This window comes from Strix aluco, chromosome Z (genome assembly GCF_031877795.1).
Source record: "Strix aluco isolate bStrAlu1 chromosome Z, bStrAlu1.hap1, whole genome shotgun sequence".
NCBI classification, from domain to species: Eukaryota; Metazoa; Chordata; class Aves; order Strigiformes; family Strigidae; genus Strix; species Strix aluco.
In genome coordinates, this window is record NC_133971.1 from 35,009,073 (window position 1) to 35,031,543 (window position 22,471).

Below are 22,471 nucleotides of genomic sequence, written 5' to 3' on the forward strand. Positions count from 1 at the left end.
AACTGCACACCCTGCCTCCCCAGGTGAAGGCAGGCTGGTGAGAAAGAGGCTAAAATAATCACCAAAATCTTGCATCCAGACACCCATATTAGGCACATGATCAAGAATTTGTAGGCTCAGAGCTCTCATTATGGTACTGTAATAATCACCATTGTGCAACTTTAACCATACAGCAGGATATAAAACAGGGCACTTTACTAACACTCGTAGGACACCTGGCAAACTACAGAAGCATGAAAACTGAACAACAAAAACCTGAAAAAGGCCTGTTCCAGCCTGTACTGTATCTATCAGCAGGGACACTGAGAAGCAGCAGGAAACTGTCCTCATTCCCACATTTTGTGTATTTTTCCCTCCTCTTAACATCATGCTGGAGACAAATTCAGCCTACCCTAAGCAAACTGCAGCCCCTGCTGGTTTCAGGAGAGTTGTGTTTACATATTGCAGAACTGAAGCATGATGGAAATTTGTTTTAAAAACTGGAATTGAATTCACAAAGTTTTTAGCTTCTTAAGGAGCATTCATGACAGTACTGCTCCTCATTTTTCACCTATTGTTTTCCTATCAAAAAGAAGCTGTACACTTGTAAATTTTTAAAATTGTTTAGAACTGGTTATAGTATTAGGTGACATAACAAACCTGAGTAAATGACTGCAGTGCAAGAGCAGCAGGATCCTTGACCAGCTTGGGAATGGTGTCCACCATAAACAGCTTCCCAGCATCTGAGTGACTGTACAAAAATATGTATGTCACACCCTGATTAGCAATACTGAAGAACAGGAAAAACAACAGTCACATTTCAATTTAACTTCCCACTCCCAACTACATTGAAAAGAAAAACATTTTTCTTTCTTCTATCCTTGTTATTCATTTAAACATTATCACAGAAAAATGACCACAGAAATATTTTTCAGAATGGCCATGAAAAGCCATTGCATACCTTATAAGCAAACTCTGGGTTTGCTACAAGTATGTCTCTGCACACCCCAGATATCATTTACACCACGTGCAAGTCTAGTCACAGAATCACAGAATCATCAAGGTTGGAAAAGAAGATCATCTAGTCCAACCATTAACCTAACACTGACAGTTCCCAGCTACACCATATCCCTAAGCGCTATGTCAACCCGACTCTTAAACACCTCCAGGGATGGGGACTCCACCACTGCCCTGGGCAGCCCATTCCAACGCCCAACGACCCATTCTGTAAAGAAATACTTCCTAGTATCCAGTCTAAACCTTCCTTGGTGCAACTTGAGGCCATTACCTCTTGTCCTATCACTTCTTACTTGGTTAAAGAGACTCATCCCCAGCTCTCTGCAACCTCCTTTCAGGTAGTTGTAGAGGGCGATGAGGTCTCCCCTCAGCCTCCTCTTCTCCAGACTAAATAACCCCAGTTCCCTCAGCCGCTCCTCGTACAACATGTGCTCCAGACCTTCACCAGTTTCATTGCCCTTCTCTGGACACACTCAAGTGATTCAATGTCCTTTTTGTAGTGAGGGGCCCAAAACTGAACACAGTCATCGAGGTGCGGCCTCACCAGTGCCGAGTACAGGGGTAAGATCACTTCCCTGTCCCTGCTGGCCACACTATTTCTGATACAAGCCAGGATGCCATTGGCCTTCTTGGCCACCTGGGCACACTGCTGGCTCATGTTCAGCCCGCTGTCAATCAACACCCCCAGGTCCCTCTCTGACTGGCAGCTCTCCAGCCACTCCTCCCCAAGCCTGTAGCGCTGCTGGGGGTTGTTGGGTTGTTGTGGCCCAAGTGCAGCACCCAGCATTTGGCCTTATTGAAACTCATCCAGTTGGCCTTAGCCCATCGTTCCAGCCTGTCCAGATCTCTCTGCAGAGCCTCCCTACTCTCGAGCAGATCAACACTCCCACCAACTTGGTGTCATCTGCAAACTTACTGAGGCTGCACTCGATCCCCTCGTCTAGATCATCAATAAAGACGTTAAACAGGAGTGGCCCCAAAACCGAGCCCTGGGGGACACCACTCGTGACCGGCTGCCAACTGGATTTAACTCCATTCACCACAACTCTCTGGGCCCGGCCATCCAGACAGTTTTTTACCCAGCAAAGCGTGTGCTCATCCAAGCCGCAAGCAGCCAGTTTCACCAGGAGAATGCTGTAGGAAACGGTGTCAAAGGCCTTACTAAAGTCAAGGTAGACAACATCCACAGCCTTTCCCTCATCCAATAAGCAGGTTGCCCTGTCGGAGAAGGAGATCAGGTTTGTCAAGCAGGACCTGCCGTTCATAAACCCCTGCTGACTGGGCCTGATCACCTGGTTGTTCCACATGTGTTGTATGATGGTACTCAGGATGAGCTACACCATCAGCTTCCCGGGCACCGACGTCAAGCTGACAGGCCTGTAATTTCCCAGATCATCCTTCCGACCCTTCTTATAGATGGGCGTCACATTGGCCAATTTCCAATCTGTTGGGACCTCCCCGGTCAGCCAGGACTGCTGGTAAATGATGGAAAGCGGCTTGGCGAGCACCCCAGCCAGCTCCTTCAGCACCCTCGGGTGTATCCCATCCGGTCCCATAGACTTGTGTGTGTCTGTGTGATGCAGTAGGTCACTGACTATCTCCTCCTGGATTGCGGGGGTGTCGTTCTACCAGTCTCTGTCTTCTGGCTGAGGAGGCCTGATTCCTTCAGTACAACTAGTATTGCTATTAAAGACTGAGGCAAAGAAGGCATTAAGCACCTCAGCCTTTTCCTCATCACTTGTTACCATGTTTCCTCCTGTGTCTAGTAGGGGATGGAGGCTCTCCCTGGTCTTTCTTTTGCTGTTGACATACTTATAGAAACATTTCTTGTTATCCTTGAGGGTTGAAGCCAGATTAATTTCTAGCTGGGCTTTAGACCTCCTGATTTCTACCCTGCATAGCCTCACAGCCTCTTTGTAATAACTGTGAGTGGCTAGTCCCTTCTTCCAAAGGCCGTAAACTCTCCTTTTCTCCCTGAGTTGCAGCCAAAGCTCCCTGTTTAGCCAGGGTGGTCTTCTCTGCTGTCGGCTTCTGTTACAGCACCTGGGGACTGCCTGCTCCTGAGCCATTAACACTTCCTTCTTAAAGAGTGCCCAGCCTTCCTGGACCCCGATACCTTTCAGGATCGTCTCCCAATGGATTCTGTCAAACAAGTGCCTAAACAAGACAAAGTCAGCCCTTTGGAAGTCCAGGATGGCAGTTCTGCTGCCCGCTCTCCTGGCCTCTCTAACAATAGAGAACTCTATTATTTCATGATCGCTGTGCCCTAGTCATCCTCCAACTGCCACATCATCCACCAGTCCTTCTCTGTTCACAAAGAGGAGGTCCAGCAGGGCACCACATTCTTATTACTTACACACGTGCATTTATTTTTACATAGAAAAATAAATTATTTCTGGGTTTTGTGCACCTTATAAACTTCTGAAATTAACCAGTTTCCAGCAAGCCAGCTTTCCAATAAGCAGTAACCAGCAAACTGATAACCATGTGGTTATTTGACTGAATAGAGAAACAGACTGAATGTCCTTCTCCCCTAGCTGTGTATTGATCCTCTGTTGATTGAGGTCAAAATTTAAAGTGTTGATCTTCAGTTTAAACTGTACAATGGCTGGATTTTAAACTTTTTTATTTAGGAAATTGTTGCCGATCCTGTCATGGATTTACCAAATGGTGAAACAGCATCAGCAACATGTAAACTGCTACTACACCCATTCATCCCATAGCCCTATTGCCCCCCTAACCTGTTCTGCCTGCATTCTGCTCCACAGGTTGCTGGTCCAGGACCAGGAGTCTTTCACAGTGCCATGGTAGTAATACATATCCTAGAAAAAGCTGTAGCACCTCTTCTTAGTCTGAGACAGGCCTAGGTCAGCCCCACTCTTATCAGTTAGGAGAAGTGTTGTGACTTGTGCTCAAAGCTGTATAGGATCCCACAGGCCAGTGTAAGATGCAAGTCCAACAAAAGGAAAGAAAAGATTTCAGGTGCTTTCTTCCTCCTTATTTCCTGCTAAACTATGGTGGGTTTTTTTATTACTCTGTGTATTATTCTGTTGCTTTCAGCTCTAGCTCACCCTTAATCATCAACAGGAGAGCTTCAGCCAGCTGTTGTCACCTGCACTTTAAGCAAGCAGGTGAAGAACCTGAGATACAAGCATGCTACTGCCACTGAGGCTCCTTCTCTTACATGGGTCACTGCCCTGTTCAACCTGAAAGGTACAGCAGGTCACACCTACCCATGTGTGCAAGAGAAAAATGGAGAGGTGGTTATGGTGTATGTGAGTTCCCTGTCTCGCTCTTCCACATCTATGAAGTGGAGATGTTTCTTAGTTAGGTGAGCAATCTCAGTCTCCTTAACAACCAGGTGACGGGTCACTCCTGGGGCTTCTCTGGGTAGCTGATCATCCACAGGAATAATGTGCACCATCATCACCTGAAATCAGGAAGACAGTAAAATCAGCAGCCATTCCTCTCAGTAAGAGAGTGTTCAAACAGCTGTTTACAAACACACTCACACAGAAGTAAATGGATCACTGGAATATGAGAGAGAGATTGTGGCTGTCATGCCATATCATGACACACAAGTAATGGAGATATATAAGAGTTAAATGCAAAGCCTATGAATCTTAGCAGTTTCCTTTTAAATTAAAAGCAAAGTTAAATTCAGTATGTTGGACTCCTGGGTAAAATAAATAGTCTCTTCACAGTTGACTTCAGGAGGACTTTTTAGTTTGTTTGTACCATCTGCAAAATCTAATTTGTTTTCAACATTTCATTTTACAGTGTAGGAAAAAGTCTTTGCAATGGACTTGTCTCTCTGCAGTCAGGCAGAGAGAATTACCCCATGGAAAGCAAGAACAAGAGCTAGCTCTGGAGAAGGTTATTTATAGTGATGACCGTGAGGATGGCAAACAGAAAAGATCTATACCAGTTTGATTTGAAAGTCTGTCAGAAGGTGTAAAATCATCAGACATTTGAAGGAAAAATGCAGGACTCTGCCAAAGATGCTTCAGTTTCTTACCTGTGGCTCTGAGAGATTGGGAGGATCATGGCTATCGCACAGCACAAACTCAAGGGAGTCTTCAAATACCTCTCCTCCCAAATTACGATAATAAATTATTCCATTAAATAGATCCTTCTGAAGAAAGCTGCTGATAGAATACCCTGTTGAATTGAAGAATATATCTTCTGTTGAACAGTGCATGATTTTAATAATTCATAAAAATTATCCACTAGCTGTGCAATTAACTGGTGAAGCATAATGTCCTTTTTCTCACTCTAACTAGGGCAAGCCCTTTGAAATGTTATCTCATTGTCTTCCACATTTCCTGAAGATCATCAACCACTTTTCTATGTCACTTAAAGATCATTTAAAAAGAATCAACAAATGAGCCTAAAGCCTTGTTCAGAGGACAGAGGAGAATTTGCAGGACTAGCAGCCTCTGCAGTCTAGCCTGGGAATTTCTGAGTTTGGTTAAATGGAAGGAGAGCTTTCTTCCTCTTCTAACATCATTAGCATCATCTAATACCTTTGAACTTGTCAGGGATCCTTGCAAATAAAATAACGCTTGACTAGCTGAACTTTTCTGGAGGAGAAAAGTAAGGTAGGGAAATAGACTCAGAATGGAAGCATTATGTTCACAGGTATAGTTATCCTGGTGCAGAGACCAACATTAATTAATGATGGGGTTTTACACTACTATGAAAGAAGTCCAAAGTTATCATGATATGTCCTGAGCCAAAATAAGTTGTCTAACTGTAACATTTAATGTAGTTAAAAAAAGGAGAGCACAAAGAAAAGCTTGCTATTATGGATGTGTTTCATTACCTATCAAGTTTGGTCCTGGTTTCTTCATGATTTCTCCAGCCTGTGGTGGCTTGGTAATATTGAATAGTATGTAGTCATCACTGGAATCCATGTCAGAAGCACGAAGCATGGAGCCCTGAATCAGGATCGTCTGTCCCTCATGAACTTCAATGACCACATTGCTGATAAGAAATGGAGGACTGTCATCTTTAGGGAGGATATTGATTGGAAACTTATGGCGAATACTGTGGAGGCCATCAAAAATCCTAAATACCACAAAGTCCTTAGTAGAATCACTGTCATCATGATGGTAGTGAACAACTCCAGCCTGAATGTCAGAGACTGTGAACATGAATCCTTTCCCTCCTGTCAGAAACAGTGGAAGAAAACACATCAAAAATGTGCAGTTCAGCCCAGAGGAGAATCCTTCCACTACTATGTATGTTAGTAAAGGAGAGAGAAGGAGAATGCATTTCTAACTAGAAAAATCAAACAGAACTTCACCTACTGGAAACAAGTTTGTACAAGTGGGAATATTTAATAAGAATGCAGAATTTGCAACTGTGATAGCAGCGAAAATGGTCCAAATGTCCATTGCACTGAAGATAACCAGAGATATCAAGGATTTTTAACTGTGACTGTTTCCACTTTAATTTCAACCTCTACATTCTTATCAGAACATTTTACATGTATTTTAAGCATCAAAGAGGTTATGCTTTATAATTTCAGATCAGCATTTCATTTCAAGTAAAAACTAATATTTGTGGGTCTTGTTTTTCTGCATATTGAGGTTACTGTCTATAACAAGACAATTTTACACCTCTGGTTCACTGGACATGTTATGCACACACACAAATATTCAGGCAGGTTAAAGGTTTCAAGAACTGCAAGCTGGTGCTGGAAGATACAATCTCCCCAGGGCCTCCAAGGAATTTTTTTTTTGTCCTCCCTGCTGTGTAACATCAGCAGAGACACCCACCCACCCACTCCCTTTGCTCTTTACTTGGAGAGAATCATGGGCAAACTTTAAGATGGAGAAATAACTACCTTACCACCAAACAAAAACCTGTTAAAGGCGACAGAAGGCAGAGTAGAACATCATACATACCTCCTTCTTTCAGGGATTTCCTTTAGCTCTAGGACTGGCATTACCAAACCCAGAAAAAGAGCATCCAAAACATTGGGCTGTTCCACAACGTGGTTCCCCACGTTAATGGGAAACCCTCCACTGATTCAGTGGGCAGTGGCTCAGACCATTTGCCGGCAGCATTAGTTATGGTGCAGCTGGAGGGCTAAACCTGAGCTTTCCTTTAAAGTTTGAACATCAGTTGGTGCTTGCTAGACAAAAAAGGCAATTGCCGTAAACTGTGGTGATTATTTCCTTTGCTTGTGCCTATGCAGACACATTAAAGAGAATAAGACACAGTCACTGGAGTAGAAATATCCACCCCTGGCTGGCCCACCGGAGGCTGGGAAACTCGGGGGCGGGGGGGGGGGCGGGGGGGGGACGGGACATGACACTGCGTGTGTGGATGGGACTGCAACCACGAGATGGGGCCTGGGCTCTGCATGCTCCTGCAAGCACCGCTGGTCCCCTGCTCCACTCCCTGGCTGGCTGCACACTCCCCTGCCCCCCCGTAACACCATCTCTGGGGCTGAGCCTGTCTAACACTGCTGACACCACAGAGGTTCTGTTTGTAACAGTACAGGAGGATGATCGTGCAGACACTGAACTCCTTGGCAGTAGTTTCATGAGGTGAAACATACTTCTGAATAGTTTCTGTTTCTACTAAATTCCAAATACCACCATCCCCTTTTCTTTAAATACTTGCCTTATGTCTCTAGGCTATGCGTTTTACACAAATACATTTCACTATCAAAAAATCCAGCATTGATAGTGGCAGCATCTTTCCACCCTGCCAACAGCAGAGTGGCTTTTTTTACCTAACCATTTTCCCAAGGAGAGCAGCACTTTGTTGACTCATGAGGTTGCAAAGCAAAATTAGTAATATTGATAATGCAGAAGGCTAACAAATTAGAAGTCTAATTTAACTGCCACTTTTTGAAATAAACCTTAAAGCTGCCAGTAAATAACAGCTGTATCCAAATGTCTGTATTTGCCAACAAATCAAAATCACTCGGCATTCCGTAGCACCTTCAAGCAGAAATGTAAGAAGTGAAAATATAGTGACTAAATTTTGCCTTGGTCATGCGTGCTCAATGAAAGCATAGCTGATTTCTCTGAAACTTGAGCTTTGGGATGTAAACGTGCGTTAAGAAAGTAAAAGCTTAAACACTGAGTTTTTCAATGCTCTTGTTTTTAATCCCCGTGCCTAGCGTGGTTGTAGCAGCGAAAACCGGTCAGCAGAGGGAGCAGAGCTGCCCGACGAAGCGGCCGGCCGCGGGCTGCAGCGCGGGGCGCCCGTCTGCCGCCGGCCGGGGCGGGGGGCAGAGCCGAGGGCGGAGGGCGGAGCCCGGCGGGCTGCGGCTCCTGCGGGCCTGGTTCATCGTCCGAGGGGAGACCTGCAGAGGATGCATCCTCATGGCTCTGGTTTTCTTGTTTGCTTTGAGCGACACAGAGCAATATTCGTCCATGCCGGCCTTTCTCTTGTTTTTGCGGTGGCATCGCAGCGCTGTCTCTCGGGGAGTTGCCCATCCTCATTTAGCCGTGGTGAGACCAGGCGGCATCAGGCCCCGCTGCCTGCCATTGCTAGCTGCGTTAGCTCACGCCGCCCGAATTCACTGCCAGAGAAGCAGCTGAGAACCAATTTCATTTTCAGACGAAAGTGGTATGTAGGCAAAATGCCAGATTTACAAGTATCTCCGAGTCAAGGAGGTGAACATTTGCAAAAGTGTCTAAGCTATGCAACTGGCTTTCTCATGAGCTTGTGAATTTTTTAATTTCTTACTGTCCATCCACGTATTTCCTTCCACACCTTCATTCCTGTGTAAAGCTGTCTCATGCTGGCAGCCCTTAGCAGGGAGTGACATATGACTCTATCAACATCTTACTGACTGTCACATTTTCGTAGCCATTTGTCACTAGAGAACATGTTTCCAGGCCCTCAAGTTGAAATTATTTACCTCTCACTGTAAGCCGCCCATGCTGTAAGCCATCAACTGTGACCAAGCGAACATTTTGGATGTCATCATTGTCTACAATTTGGAAGTGCTGCCATGTGATCGGTCGGGATTGACCCTCCAGGAGGTTGAGGCCTGTAAAGAGCAGAGCGTTATTTCACCAGAGCATCTGCAACAGTCAAGGGTGTCAGCATCTGACCTTTCTAAAGGTTTTTGTAGTCAGGAAAAAAAGCATGTTTAATTCCATCTACCTGTGACAGACATTTCAAGGCCAGTTTAAAAGCGTGATATCAGCTTTTATTCTGACATACTTGACTTAATCAACTGTCTTTAAGGAATTTTTTTCAGAGAAAAAATGTATCTGGTTCCCAGTGATCTGATACACTAGCTAGGCACATTTCTGGACATTTACACAGAGCATTGCACTTGCAATCTCACAATGTCCGAAACTGGGCACACAGCTTCCTTAGTGAGTCTACATTTAAGAGCCTATATTGAGCTTCATGACAGAGAACAGTATCTCTTCTTTTTACTCAGACAGTCATTTCAAGTGGGGCTTCTCTGGGAGACATGAGGTCTCTCCTTCTCAGCTCCTTCCCTTTCCTGTGAGGAGACTGCTCTTTGGTGTTAACTTCAGGCTTGTCTGATCTTACACCTTTGCCTTTTGATGATATAATATCAGTGTACATTGTTCAATCTAGATGGGAAAGCCTGTCCCCTCCCCAGTGCAGGCATTATAAATCTGTTTGAATTGGCCTTGGCCCTGTAAGGTTTCCAGGCTCCAAATGGCTGGTAGTGTATCATGCACTCTTTTTCTAGTTCATTTTTGCAGACTTCCACTTTAAACAATACAAACAAGTCTTTCCCACACACTACTACTCCTAGTCCATCACATATTTGTATTTACTATTTTTATATAGTCTATACTCTTGTGTCTGGTTTGTTCATGAAGAAAACGCTATATACAGAAATCTTGATTCTTCCTGTAACTCCCTTTTTTCTTTATTTTTTGTTCCAGTTAAAACTTAAGATTTTTTTCATGTTGTTGTAAAATGTTCCCCCCAAAATAGATAAAAGCAAAAACTAAATTTACACTCCCCTCAGTTTCATGATCCTTAAACTCTAGGTGTAAATATGAATTTTAAAGCTTTGTCAAATGTATGTGTCAAAGTGTTACAAATTCTGTAGCAAAGTAAACTGAGGAAAAGAGATCTCACCTGTATTCCATGAAACACGAGGAGTATTTGTATCTGTTGTTCTGATAGAGAGATGCACAGTGATCGGTAAACTCCTTTCAAAGTAGAAGTCATGAACCTCAAACTCCACCTGTTGTGAAAACAGACAAGATATTTATTGAAAAGAAGAGCCTGAAAACCAGCTCTACCTCAAAATTTATAGTGTGTTCTTACCTGAGAGATCTTAAAGTCATCTGATAATATGTTGGCAAATGAAACTTGATTTAGCTTCTAAAAAGAGACTGAGGTTCTGCACTAGATTATGTATCTGTCTTCTGTGCTCTTCATGGTGAATGCTGGGAAAATTAGTTTGCAATGTGTGGAAATGAATGGGAAAGATAAACATTTTCACTGCTGTTTGGGGTACAATTAACTCAATGATTAACATAGGACTTTTTTGATAGTAAGAGGAGGAATGGGCATTTCCAGCTCATTTAACATATGTAGGAAAAAATATTATGAATGAAAATATATGGACTGGCAGAGGAAAAATTTTAAAATTTAAAAAAAAGAAAGCCAAACTCCTGAATTGTGCAACTCCTGAATTGTCAAATTCTTGAACCTCTGATCAAACAATGCTGAAAGCAGAACAGAGAAGAGGCACTTAAGGAGCAGGCAGTTTGTTAGGGTGACTGATCTTCATACTAAGGAAACAGAAAGAAAGGAGGTTCATGTGACAGCCAAGGTTAAAAAAAGGCAAGCCCTGTAAGCATCAGGTGCCAAAGTTACTCTTACTGTTCCTCTGCTTTCCAGTTCACTCTTTCCCCAGCTTACCTTGGTCTGATATTCTGTCTCTTCAGTCTCATTACTTTAGTACCAACCATTTTGTTTTGTTTGGGTTATTGCTTAACTGTCTTATCAGATAACTATCAGCATATTTATATACTCCCTCAACTAATTTCTCTTCCTCTTACATCCCCTTTTTAAGACTATTGCTTATTTCTCAGAGTGCTGCCACACTGCTGAATTACACAAAATATCTAGCCGTACTGGGTTACTGAAAAAGTAAAGTAACACTCTACCCAAAGTAGGAGACATTCACTATCAGGACTCTGTGACAGATCCGGAGGGAGAAACATCTCTAGCAGCCAACACAGAAAAGGTAGAAGTGGTGCTCTGTTTGCTCCCGTAAAATGTAAACGTGTTCCTGCAGCCTTGGTCTCATAGATCGGCACTGTATGTTTACTTGCTTACTCCAGGCCCTGTAGGTAGCAGCCTGCTCTCATTGTTTGCATCATGTTCTCTATGTTAGTGACGTGTTTTTACTCCTCCCAGCAGGAACTGTATTATGTAGTGTATCATGCCCTTTTTCTAGTTGTTCATTTTTGCAGGAACTGCTGGGAGTCCCTCTTTGTTACCCCCATACCATCACTGCCACAGTAGATAGGGTGCAAGATCAAACGGCATCCCTGCCATTTAGTTGATCCTTCTTTCATAGCTTTAAGTATGTCACCTGTCCACAGCTCACAGGGATCAGTACATGGAGATAAAAGCAGTGTGATAAAGGCACCACTGATCCTTCCAATGGCTCTTGGTTCGATCTACAAGTAGTTTTATTCCCCTATTACCTTCATAAAAAAATAGTAAATAAAAAAAGAAAAAGAAGAACCAAAAGATCCTGTTTTAGTATTCTTAGCCAGAAGGGATAAACATCTTTCAGTACAAAGAAATTCTTAAGTAGTGACCAACAAATATCTGATTTGTGTTAAGACAATTAAGCTGATGAGTCATAGGAGAAAGTGGTAAAAGATTTTACCTCTGCTCCTGCACTGGATATGGTTAGAGAAACTTTTTTTTTTTCCCTGAAAAATATGCATTATAAATGAATGCATTTATTTACCGCTTACTGAATCTTAAGGAGATGAAAACCAGCAAATGCTCATACATTACCTCATAATTCCTCCTCTCTGTGTGGCTGTTATTTGGAGGTTGGTATGCAATGAGCATGTCACTGAGATCTTTCCACGTGAAGGAACCAACAGCTTTTGTATGGTCAGATAGATGAGTGATGAAACCCTGTGGAGGTGGCTTGGTAATGTTGAATACAAGCAGGGACTTTGGAGTTTCATTGTCTTCAGCATCAATGGTTGTGGTTGTAATGGGGGTTAAAATAAATTGATCTACTTCCAGAATGAACTTTGCCATCGGGGCAGCTTTGGGTATTTGATTGGGAATAGCACCTCCAATCTGAACAGGAAGCCATGCATACTCAGTCTACAATGGGGAAAAATGAGACAACTGAAAGGACAAAGTGAGGCAAACAAAATAAGTTCAATTTCCATTACCTTCACATAGCTAATTGGGGTACACGTTAAAGCAATAACTAGTTTGAAAAGAAAAATTGCAGCATTTTAATGAGAAAATGCCTAAAGTAAATATTTAGACCTCATGAAAAAGTCTTCTTGATTCACTAGTCTTATTTGTGTCCTTAATTTTGGGCTGAAATAACTTGCTTAATTTGATGTGAGTTTAATGAATAACTTTACCTGACAGAGACATGCATGAGCCATTAATTATTATTAACTGAATCTGTTCACATAGCTCTAAACTTATTAATTACTATATATGTTGAAGTCAGTGCAGCTCATACTCTATAAAAAAGGTGGAATTGTGCCAGAATTAATTTTGTTCTCAGGCTAAACTACTTACACCTGCCAGTAAACAACCAGAGGTGTTCCTCTGTAGCTATAATGGTCTAAGCATAGCAGCAGGGAATGCATTTCATTTGCCCAGCTGGCAATCTTGCAAGAACTGAACAAATTTTCAGGATCACTGTCTCTCTTCAAATGTGAAAACGAGCAACAATTTTAAATTTTTTGAAAGCCAGAAGGACAATCAGACATCGTAATGTTGTGTAAAAGTCTACCTTGTGCAGAGTTTTGCTTCTACTGTCTGTGAGATCCAACCTCACAGGAATGTAATCAGTGTCAGGCGAGGGAGGGTCAAGGTGCTGATATCGAATCCCCATCTTCAGAAATTCTTCACAGCTCATTTTTGTGTCATGAACAGCTCCCAGTCCCAGCATGCAGCTCCCATTTCTGCACTTCTGGTCCAGGCTATGCTCTGTAACCGGAGAGAAGCAATAGTGAAACAGTTACAGGAGCAGAAACCAACATGGGAAGCTGGTCTGTACAGCTAAACTAACCCTGATAAAAAGCCACCATGATGAGAAATAGGACTCCTTTCCTAACTTAACTTTTCCTACAGGATTTTGTTTTCAATTGACATCTTCCAACTCCATCCTCCCTTGGTCTCTTGGGTAGGTGCTGCCTCCAACAACTCCCTGTGCTGTTTCTACTGTGTCTTGGCACTCCCAAAGCTGTCACATTGGACCACATGTCTAGGAGCCAAAAAGACTCCAACTGGGAGGTTATTGACCCAGATCTGTGATCTGCATTGTGCCCCACAAAAACTTCATGTCCCCTTCAGTTTCCATGATAGCTCAAGCTCTTTCATTAAACCTCACATGACCCACTCTTACCCAGTGTGTCTGAAGCAACCCACTGCTGCAGACTTAATCTGGTGGGTCTCTTTGAACCTGCTAATACAAACAACTAAAGCACATCATACTAGTGCCAGGGAAGTTCTGTGGCTGATCTCCACGAAGCTGCTCTTGCTGCACATCCCCAGTGATGAGCTGGCCATGAGCAGGCAGGTGGGTCTCCAAAGAAGGTATGGAAATGGTGCAATCCAGATTTATCTTCCTGTCATAGTCAAAAGTGAGGATGTTCTTGTCAATCACCGTGGACAGACCATAGTACTCAGGGACCTCCAGGGCATGTGAGCGCATTTTGATGATGTTACAGTCTGGCTCAAGTAACTGCACATGGAGGGTGAATGTTTCTATAAACGTTTCTGTTTCTGTAAACCTGCAGGTGATAGAAGGAAATTAATTATGCTTCATCCCATCTTCTGTCACTCAGTGAGTTTGACATTGGCCTCACCTTCTAAATTGAATTACTTGAACCCCTTTCTCTCATGTGCCCTCAAACTCCAGATTGCCAGAGTCCATGAGGTGCCAGACATTGCTGCCACCTCCTTGTACTTGTAAAAAGGGTGTTTGTGCAAAGGAAAATGTTACTCACTGTGTACATGCAGGGGTCTGTGTCCCTACCAGCAGGACAGCATAGAACATACAGTCCTCTGAAAATACTGTTGTCACTTTCAATAATAACAAGCAAAATCACTGGTTTTCCATAATAAATAAGAAATATATCATATTTCTTGATTCTAGCAAACACATTATTTGAGTGTATCAGAAATACATTGAGACAAATGTTTCTGTAAACAGATGGTCACTTGTTGACTAATGATGCTGCTACTGGATCTAAATAGTTATTGTATGTACAGCAGAACATGCTTTTACCATGAAAAATGGACTGTTTGCTCTTCCTGAGGGCAGCTGTGTTCCTGGTAACATTGAAGTGTGATCTCCCACCACTGCTTACCTGTACAGCCTAAGCATAACCATGTCGTCATCTAAAATTGGACAGCCATTGTGGGTATATTTGACTTCGTTAGGAAGGAAGTGACAGTCAAAAACCTATGAAGGAGAAAGAATAGACAAGTACAACACTGCCAAGGATGTTAACTTCACAGTGTCTGTTATGCTTCTCTCTGACTGTCAGGAGTGCATCAGACTAAGGAAATGTTTAATCTGTAGTTTGTTTCTGTGAACAGGTATTCACTTTTCTGTGGTCTCTCAGTGAGAGCCAGAGCAACCACTTTAACGTGGGACTGCTGACACTCTATGAGGGAATGGGCATATAAATTTGATTGTTTCAGGCTGCCAGGTCCCTCCTCCAGTGCAACAAATTTTAGGTGCACACTCACACAGCCTGCAGACTTACAGTTGCAGTTGTATTCAGTGGGAGAACTGCAGTGAATCTGAAAAGGCAGCAGTTCTTGCAGTACATTAGATTTATTAGCTTTTAAAGTTGCTCATGGAGATAGCTTGAGTATATAAATCCTGCTTTATAGCCACTGTCATTGGACTACAGAAATATGATCCTGTGAAACTTCTCTGTTGGAAACTTTGCTAGCCCAGATACAGGTTTTTGGAACACTGTACAAGTAGCCTTTTGCCAGATCAGATGTCATCTCTGTGCCATACCAACACTCAGCCCCAATGTCAGTGTAATCCCACAGCATAAAAGCAAGCAGAATTTTTACAGTGTGTCCACCAACTAACTCAAAAGAGACATACTTGGTACAGATCAAATTTGCAAAGATGGCTGGCCACAGATTAACTACCTGTTTCAGGCTGACTGTTTTTATTTTATGGTTTGTTGACTTGTGAAAGTAAAGCAATGAGAAAAAATGCCTCATCCAAATGGAAAAAAGATTGCTTTGGAGAGTTCTGACACACCCATTCTTTGGAGCAGGGATTTGGATTCTGGGGCATAGATTTTCATGTCCTCACATATGCACATTTGCAAGTCTGGCAAATTATAATTCCCATGTAGCTACATTTCTTTATAGAGTTTAACAGCTGAAAGCTCCTAGCACTGGGAGACCATCTCTATGTTATTCTTGTGATAACAGGGAACCCCTGCACAGCCCATGCATAGATGGAGGATACTCATGTTTCTACAGAGAGTCAGGGCATATTCTTGCCAGCAAGAAAGCAAACACCGATAGTTTCATTTCCTGAGTGTCTCACCGTGAAACTAAACATGGTTTTGATTCAGTTTTTATGGGCAGTATTCACACACGATTAGTTCTTCTATGGACTGAAGTAAAATCTGTTTGGCATTCACTAATAGACTTGATGAGGCCATAAGGATTAATATACATATGCAGCTAACTGACAAACCATATCTTTTTGCAGAAAGGTCATTTCTTACTACCACTCATTTCTTAAAATACACCAAAGAAATCAGGAAAATGAAGTGCCTTGCCTGAACCTGCATTTCCCCAACCACTTTGGAGGATGATGAAATGAAAGGGGGATTTTTGTGAGGTTCTGAAATGTTGACTGGAAGTGCAGTGCCTAGAGAAAGTCTTTGGATACTCTGACTTTCAGTGTAAAAATGAAGTAATACTTTAATTCCTAAATTAGTTGTTAATGCATAGTCAACTGAAGCTCATCATGACCACTTCATGGATTTACACGAAAGGATGTAAGAACTAGTGACCTTTGTTTCTTTCTAGCCATGACACAGAATTAGAATGTACATGTTTCTATAATGGAAAAATTACAGTTTATCAGCTTTCATTATTACTGGCAGTGTCCACCTCCACTGAAGTTATTCTCAGACTCTCAAATTGTCTGGTAATTTTTCTGTATCCCTAGTGATTTTAAAATGTATTGCCTGCTTCTAACTTTCATCAAGAAAGACATTGTATGAAGTCTTTTTTTTTTTTTTTAAGTATTGAGTTAGTTGATTATCAGATACATACGCATGGATTTACCATGTTTCCTAATCCTGGAATAATCTGTAATACAAGATGCTATGGAAAGTATGATTGATGTTATTTATTGGGACTGCTCAGAAAGAAGGGACAAGAACAGCTTGTGAGAAACAAAATTGCTCTCATATGATGAAGGTTTTGACTAAGTTGTGGCTTTCGGTTGTGTATTGTTTTCTGTATTGTAATTCTGTTTTGTATTATTTCACAGAAACATGTGTTTCGTTATTTTTCACTATTCAACAAACAGTAAATATGTCTTTTTCTTACTTAATGTCTTTTCTTTCTTAGTACAAGCTAACATAAAGGAAGGTGATTAATTAATTACATAGTCCTAAGTGACATCCTACAAATAGAAAAAAAAAATAAGAGAAGTAGTTAGGTGTTGTGTTACCTTAAAGAAAAAAAAAGTACATTGTATATAAAAGCCACTCATATTACAGCTTCCAGTAGTTTAATTGTTGTTAGTTGTACACTGAAGATGAGATTCTTCACTGATGTAAATCAGTGTAGAGCCTTCAAAGTCAGTAGGGTTTTTGGTGACATGTAGGTCTGGTGTGCACCTGCCAATGAGATACTGCTCAGATGGTGCATCCCTGTTCATATCAGAAGGGACTGCCCACAGCAGAGAAGATGGTCTATCATATAAATAATTTATTTCTTTCTAAGACATCATTAGTTCCATCTCTTAATTGATAACAAGGGGATGGAAAATGAAGGACCTTTCCACAAAGGTCTGTTACCACTGACTGACAGTCATTTTACATGCATATAAAACACAATCTGCTTTGCAAAAAGAAACATCTGTTTCATGTTTTCTAATACGTTTTCATTTTATATGAACAGGCAACTCTAATTGTCTATAAATTCACTGGGTAAGACAAAGGAGATCTAAATCTTTTCCTAATTACTGTCGAGCTTTGGTTTTTTTCTACTTCAACTGCTTTTCAATTATAATTTATAATTAAATTGACATCCATTCCTAGGACATTACTCACTTTAATGGCAGGAAACCAGATCAGATCAGAGACATTTTCCGGCTGCAGAATCTCCTGGTAGAAGGAGCATGAGTGGCACTGGGAGGGCTGGACTCTGGCACCTTTTTTCAGGAATAGTGAAAGCTCAGACAGCACTTTCCAGTGTCTGGCTCAGGATTTTGTCATTTAAAACAGAAGCCCTCAACTTACAAATGCCATCTAATTCTTTCCCAGGAAGGAAATATGACTTGAGATAACCAGACTGCCTATCTCACTGGCAGTCTCACTGGGGGACCCCATAGTGGTATGTCTCTGGCACTCCCACCTCCCCATGGTTGAGGATAAGGTGCCTTTCCTAATGGGGTGGCCCTCAGGCCAGTAGCTGTCCAGGGGAGGTATCCTGGACACCGCCAGCAGCCACAGCCCCTATCCTGCCTGGTAGCTCAGGGCCGCCTGCCCAGCAGAGCTCACCCCGCCAGACAAGGTGTGCCTGCAGCCTCCAAGAGCCATGCTTGGCTGCCTGGGCTCACATCGGGGCCATGAAAGGATGGGCACTTAATGGAGGTGGGGTTGGGAGTGGGGAAAGGCAAGGACCATGGGTATTTTGGAAAATAAGGTATGGTGAGTACATATCTCCTGGGGTCTCTGGAAGACTGCCTCTGACCCTGTGCTTGAAGCATGTCAGGTTACAAAGGACAAAGTGGCTTTTTCAAAATTCCTTGTTCCTACTGCACATAGAGGCTGAGGCAGAAATTGAAAGCAAAATCACTCAGCCAGACAGCCAGCTTGCATACAGAAGAGGTTTGCCAGCTATCAGACATGTAACTCTCTTTTCTCCTCATACACCAAACTAGACTGGGGAAGTGGAGAGGGGGGACTACAAGTCCCTGTGCTGACAGAGAGCAAGCTCTGGGGAAGTCTCAGCAGAGGCATTGCCATCCTGAGGCCAGTCTCTAGAGAAGATCACACATTTGCCCTGCTCATTGCCTCCTGTTTTCCCTGGCGTGCCTCTGCTCCTCTGAGTGTTGGTTTAGCTGAATTCAGTGATCTGCAAAAATAATGATGATGACCAAGCCTGAAGCTTTGAAAAATCTATTGACATGGGTGCTCCTGCATCTGCCTTAGCAGTGACCACCAGAAACCTCAAAGATCTTTAAAACAATATACAAATATAAACATATAGAAGCATGTGCTCTATGGTACAACAGACAAAAATTTTTGAAAATAGACAAAACCTGTTTGGTTATGGTTCATTAAAAGCATCCATCTTCTATCTCTACCATTACATCTTCATGTCAATTACTTCCAACTCCTTCCTGCTATGACTCAGGTGGGAGATTTGTAAGGCAAATGAGTAGCAGAACGGTGATATGTGAAATACAATTCATTATTCCTACAAGCTTGAAATTTTGTCAAAAAACTTTTTTTAATGTATTTGCCATCTGCTAGCAATTTAGCTGTTGCAGAGCAGAGCAAACAGTGTACACAATGTGCTTATTGTATGTGATGATTTTTTTTTTTAATTGCTCCCTAAGCAGTGGCTGTGTGACTAAAATGCAAAATGCTCTAGCGGGCTATGCATTACCCAAGGGGCACTGGTTACCCTCATGGTAGAAGAACAAGCAACTGAGAGATTGGAGAATATCTCCTAACCAAAAGTTTTGAAACACCCATTCTCCACTTGTGAAAGGGGACTCTGACTGAACTCACTTTTATGCACTCATGTTACCAAGCTTCGCTTTTGGATTTCAGGAGTGCTGTCCTCTGTCAGCTGGCTACTTTTAACAAAAGGTTGAATCTCACAGACTATTCAGTTTCGTGCCTTTTACTCACTACCGCCCCCCCCCCCCCCCCAAAAAAAAAAAAAAAAGTAAAGCAGCTCGTTCTAATTTCTCCCACACCTGCACACACATGAACACTCAGAGCAGCACAATGGAGCCCAAATACCTGTGGAGTTAGTTTCCCAACCCTCTGTGTTATTGGCTCATTAATCACAACTTCTACTTTGCAGACATCCTTCTCTCTGGGGATGGAAAACTTGAGGTCATCTTCTGACAGGAAGACAGACTGTCCCTTCATCACTTTCACCCCAAGGTTGACACTAATAAAGGAGGAGCATACAACTCTTAGTACAACAGGCAGCAGTAGAAACAACCAGCTTTTCTCAAAGGGCTTCATATTATGAGGGGATGCCAACTCTTTTCCACCAGTGAAAGTGTTCTTAACAAAAGAAGTCTTCTCTTTATCCGCCAGCAGATTTTCACCATATAATGAAGGACCAAAATGTTAGTCACAGGTAACAATGTACCACATGTTTTCTATTAAGATGCACCTCTTGACTGAAATTTGGTCAGCAGCCTTTCAAAATATCCTTGGGTTTTTATAAAATTCATTGGTCAAACCTGACAAAATGATGAATGTGTCTCTCAGAGTACTTTTAAGGTTTGTTAATCCTGGAAAAAAAAAGAAAGAAAATTGATATAAGGCGTTGAGTAACTATTGGGGGGGGGAAAAAAAAAAACCACACAAAAAACTTCCTCCATTTCTGACAATTGCAGCTCATTTCAAGCAGCAGCTTAATTTCACCTTTGAATATTATTAAGCGCACCCATGGTCAGAAAATTAGCTATGTATCAATGAAACTTCTCCCTCAACAGATCAGGTCTCAATATGAGTTTGAGGCACCTTTGATCCGTATGTACATACGAACACTTGCTGTGTAGGATCCTTTGTTACTGGTCTTTTTTACTGCTGGATCAAGTAGGTATTATTAAAAGAATATGAGCATCCAAGTAATTTGAAAGTGCAGGAGTAGGCATTTGTCCAGATTAAATATACCTGAAAGTGGGCTAAAGGAAGAGTGGCCTTTTGTTAAATCTATTTTGCTTTGCCATTGAAAGTGGAGTTGAAAACACCTTGCCAGTGCCTCTCTGCTCTTCCTGCTATAGCGAGAAACTATACCAGAATGTCAACATAGAAACATGTGATATGGCACAACAAAGCTGAATTTTTTCTTCACAAAAGTCATTCATTTTGAGGCAAATTCAGTGGAAATAAGGAAAAAATAAAATATGTTAAAAAAATTACACAAGCTCCTCATGCCCACAGTTACAGTTAAACTTCATCTTTTGTGTTTATAAACTCATAAGAGAAGCATAGTTCTTCTGACAATGAACAAGCACTACTGAAATCTTTATAAGACCCTAATTTCTACAGCTGTCCAAAGTAACTGAATCTATGGCCCAAATAATAGGCAACGGTATTGATTTAATTAAATTTGTTAAGATCATAAGAATTTCAAGCTAGTAAAGCATCAACATGTCTTCAGTTTCTTGTAAATTTTTAGTGCCCTGACTACTTATTTGCACAGCCTAATTTAAGCACAACCCTACCACCAACAGTGAGTTTCCTGAAAGTGAGTTAAAAAACAAATGCATGTGTCTCTATTTTCTTCATCATTGTTAAAAGAGAAGTGTTCACTCTACTGTTTCCAGCAGGATGACCTTCTGAACAGCCTACAACTATATGCACATATCCGTCCAGTGTTACATTTTACTGAAGAATGATCAGCAGTTAAGAATTTCTTTAAAATTATTCACTTCCTAAAGTAACGCAAGACAGATCCAGTCACTTCAGCTCAGATTCAAGATTGAAGACATTAGAACTAACATACATTTAGCGTTAGATATACGTTGACTATGTAGTCTGGACTGCAAATCTTAACTGTTTTTCTAGCTTTTTATCTGAAAATCTTTCCATTTTGATCTAAAGTTATGCAGCCAGATAAGTTTGAACAAAATCTGAGAGAAAATGTAGAATTCTAGCCAGAGGAAAGGGAATGAAATTCATGGCTGAAAAATTTTTTATCATGTTCCAGAAACAAATCAAAATCTCAATACATTTTTTAAAAGTTTACTTACACAGACAGCTTTTACTAAAATGCCGATATGTAAATGTGCCGAAAGTACTTGTTAATTTTTGTTTCTTTCTAGTGGGATGGGCACACATAGCACCACTTCATTGAAATAAGCACATCTGAGACAGCACTCCACTTTCTAAAATTCACAGTTTTGAAGCACAGTCTGCAATCCTATAATGCACGATTTAGGAAGAGGGAGAGGAAAACAGATTACACTTCAGCCTCCAAGCGAGAAAGTATAGTTTACAGCAAGTGCAACCTTTTAACCTGAATATCTGACTGGCAATTATCCCACAATGCATGGATTGTTAGCATTCATCAATTATAATCTGTGTTTCCTTAAAATACCATCTGCAAAGCATGGAAAGATGTTCTGAGTGAAAACCTTCTCTACTGCTGTGCACTCTTCCTACTTCCTGAAGATAGTGATGAGGGAGGTGAAATATCTTCCTTGGCATAGGTCTCAAGAAGATGCTCTGTCTAACATCTCATCTGACTTCAGGCATGCCAGGATCCATGGCCAGCAAGAAGCCCCTGGCACAGGGACTGCAATGGATTTTTAAATCCTTTGACTCCAGCCCCTGATGAAGAAGCATGAGTAAGTCTCAGCTAGTTTCAGAGAAGATGCAGTTTCTTAAATGTCATGGTTTGAGCTCAGAGGACAGCTGCTCACTCCTCTCTTTCCCTCCAGCTCTGAGAAGGAGAAAATAAGCAAAGACACCGCTCACTTTCCCGTATCCCCTCCCAGCACTGAGAAGGAAGGAAGAAAAAGGCCCAGGAAACTGAGATTAAGGACAGAGAGGGATGATCTCATCCTTTAAGGCACAGGCAAAAGCCAGACTCGTTAGAGGAAGGGAAAAAACCCCATAAATTTAATACAGACACTAATAACAGCAACACTTAACAGACAGAGTAGGACCGTGAGAAACATTACTACATCTTGAAAACACCTTCCCCCACCCCTCCCTTCTTCCTGGGCTCAGCTTTGCTCCCGATATCTCTACCTCCTCGTCCCTCCCAGAGGTGCAGGGGGCAGGGAATGGGGGGT

General features: G+C 41.9%; 1 protein-coding gene across 1 annotated transcript in view; it reads right to left on the bottom strand.

The window, feature by feature from the left end:
• FREM1 (FRAS1 related extracellular matrix 1) overlaps window positions 1-19,701 on the bottom strand; it is a 64,713-nt gene extending 45,012 nt beyond the window's left edge. The window contains exons 1-11 of the mRNA XM_074812393.1: window positions 19,452-19,701; window positions 14,565-14,659; window positions 13,680-13,985; window positions 12,983-13,172; window positions 12,007-12,330; window positions 10,099-10,207; window positions 8,885-9,016; window positions 5,822-6,166; window positions 5,015-5,157; window positions 4,230-4,426; window positions 640-730 (exon numbers count right to left, since the gene is read on the bottom strand). Of these exons, the coding sequence (XP_074668494.1) occupies window positions 640-730; window positions 4,230-4,426; window positions 5,015-5,157; window positions 5,822-6,166; window positions 8,885-9,016; window positions 10,099-10,207; window positions 12,007-12,330; window positions 12,983-13,172; window positions 13,680-13,985; window positions 14,565-14,659; window positions 19,452-19,682 (2,163 nt within the window). The 5' untranslated portion in view covers window positions 19,683-19,701. The remainder of the gene's footprint in view (window positions 1-639; window positions 731-4,229; window positions 4,427-5,014; window positions 5,158-5,821; window positions 6,167-8,884; window positions 9,017-10,098; window positions 10,208-12,006; window positions 12,331-12,982; window positions 13,173-13,679; window positions 13,986-14,564; window positions 14,660-19,451) is intronic.
• Between the last annotated feature and the right edge of the window lie 2,770 nt (window positions 19,702-22,471).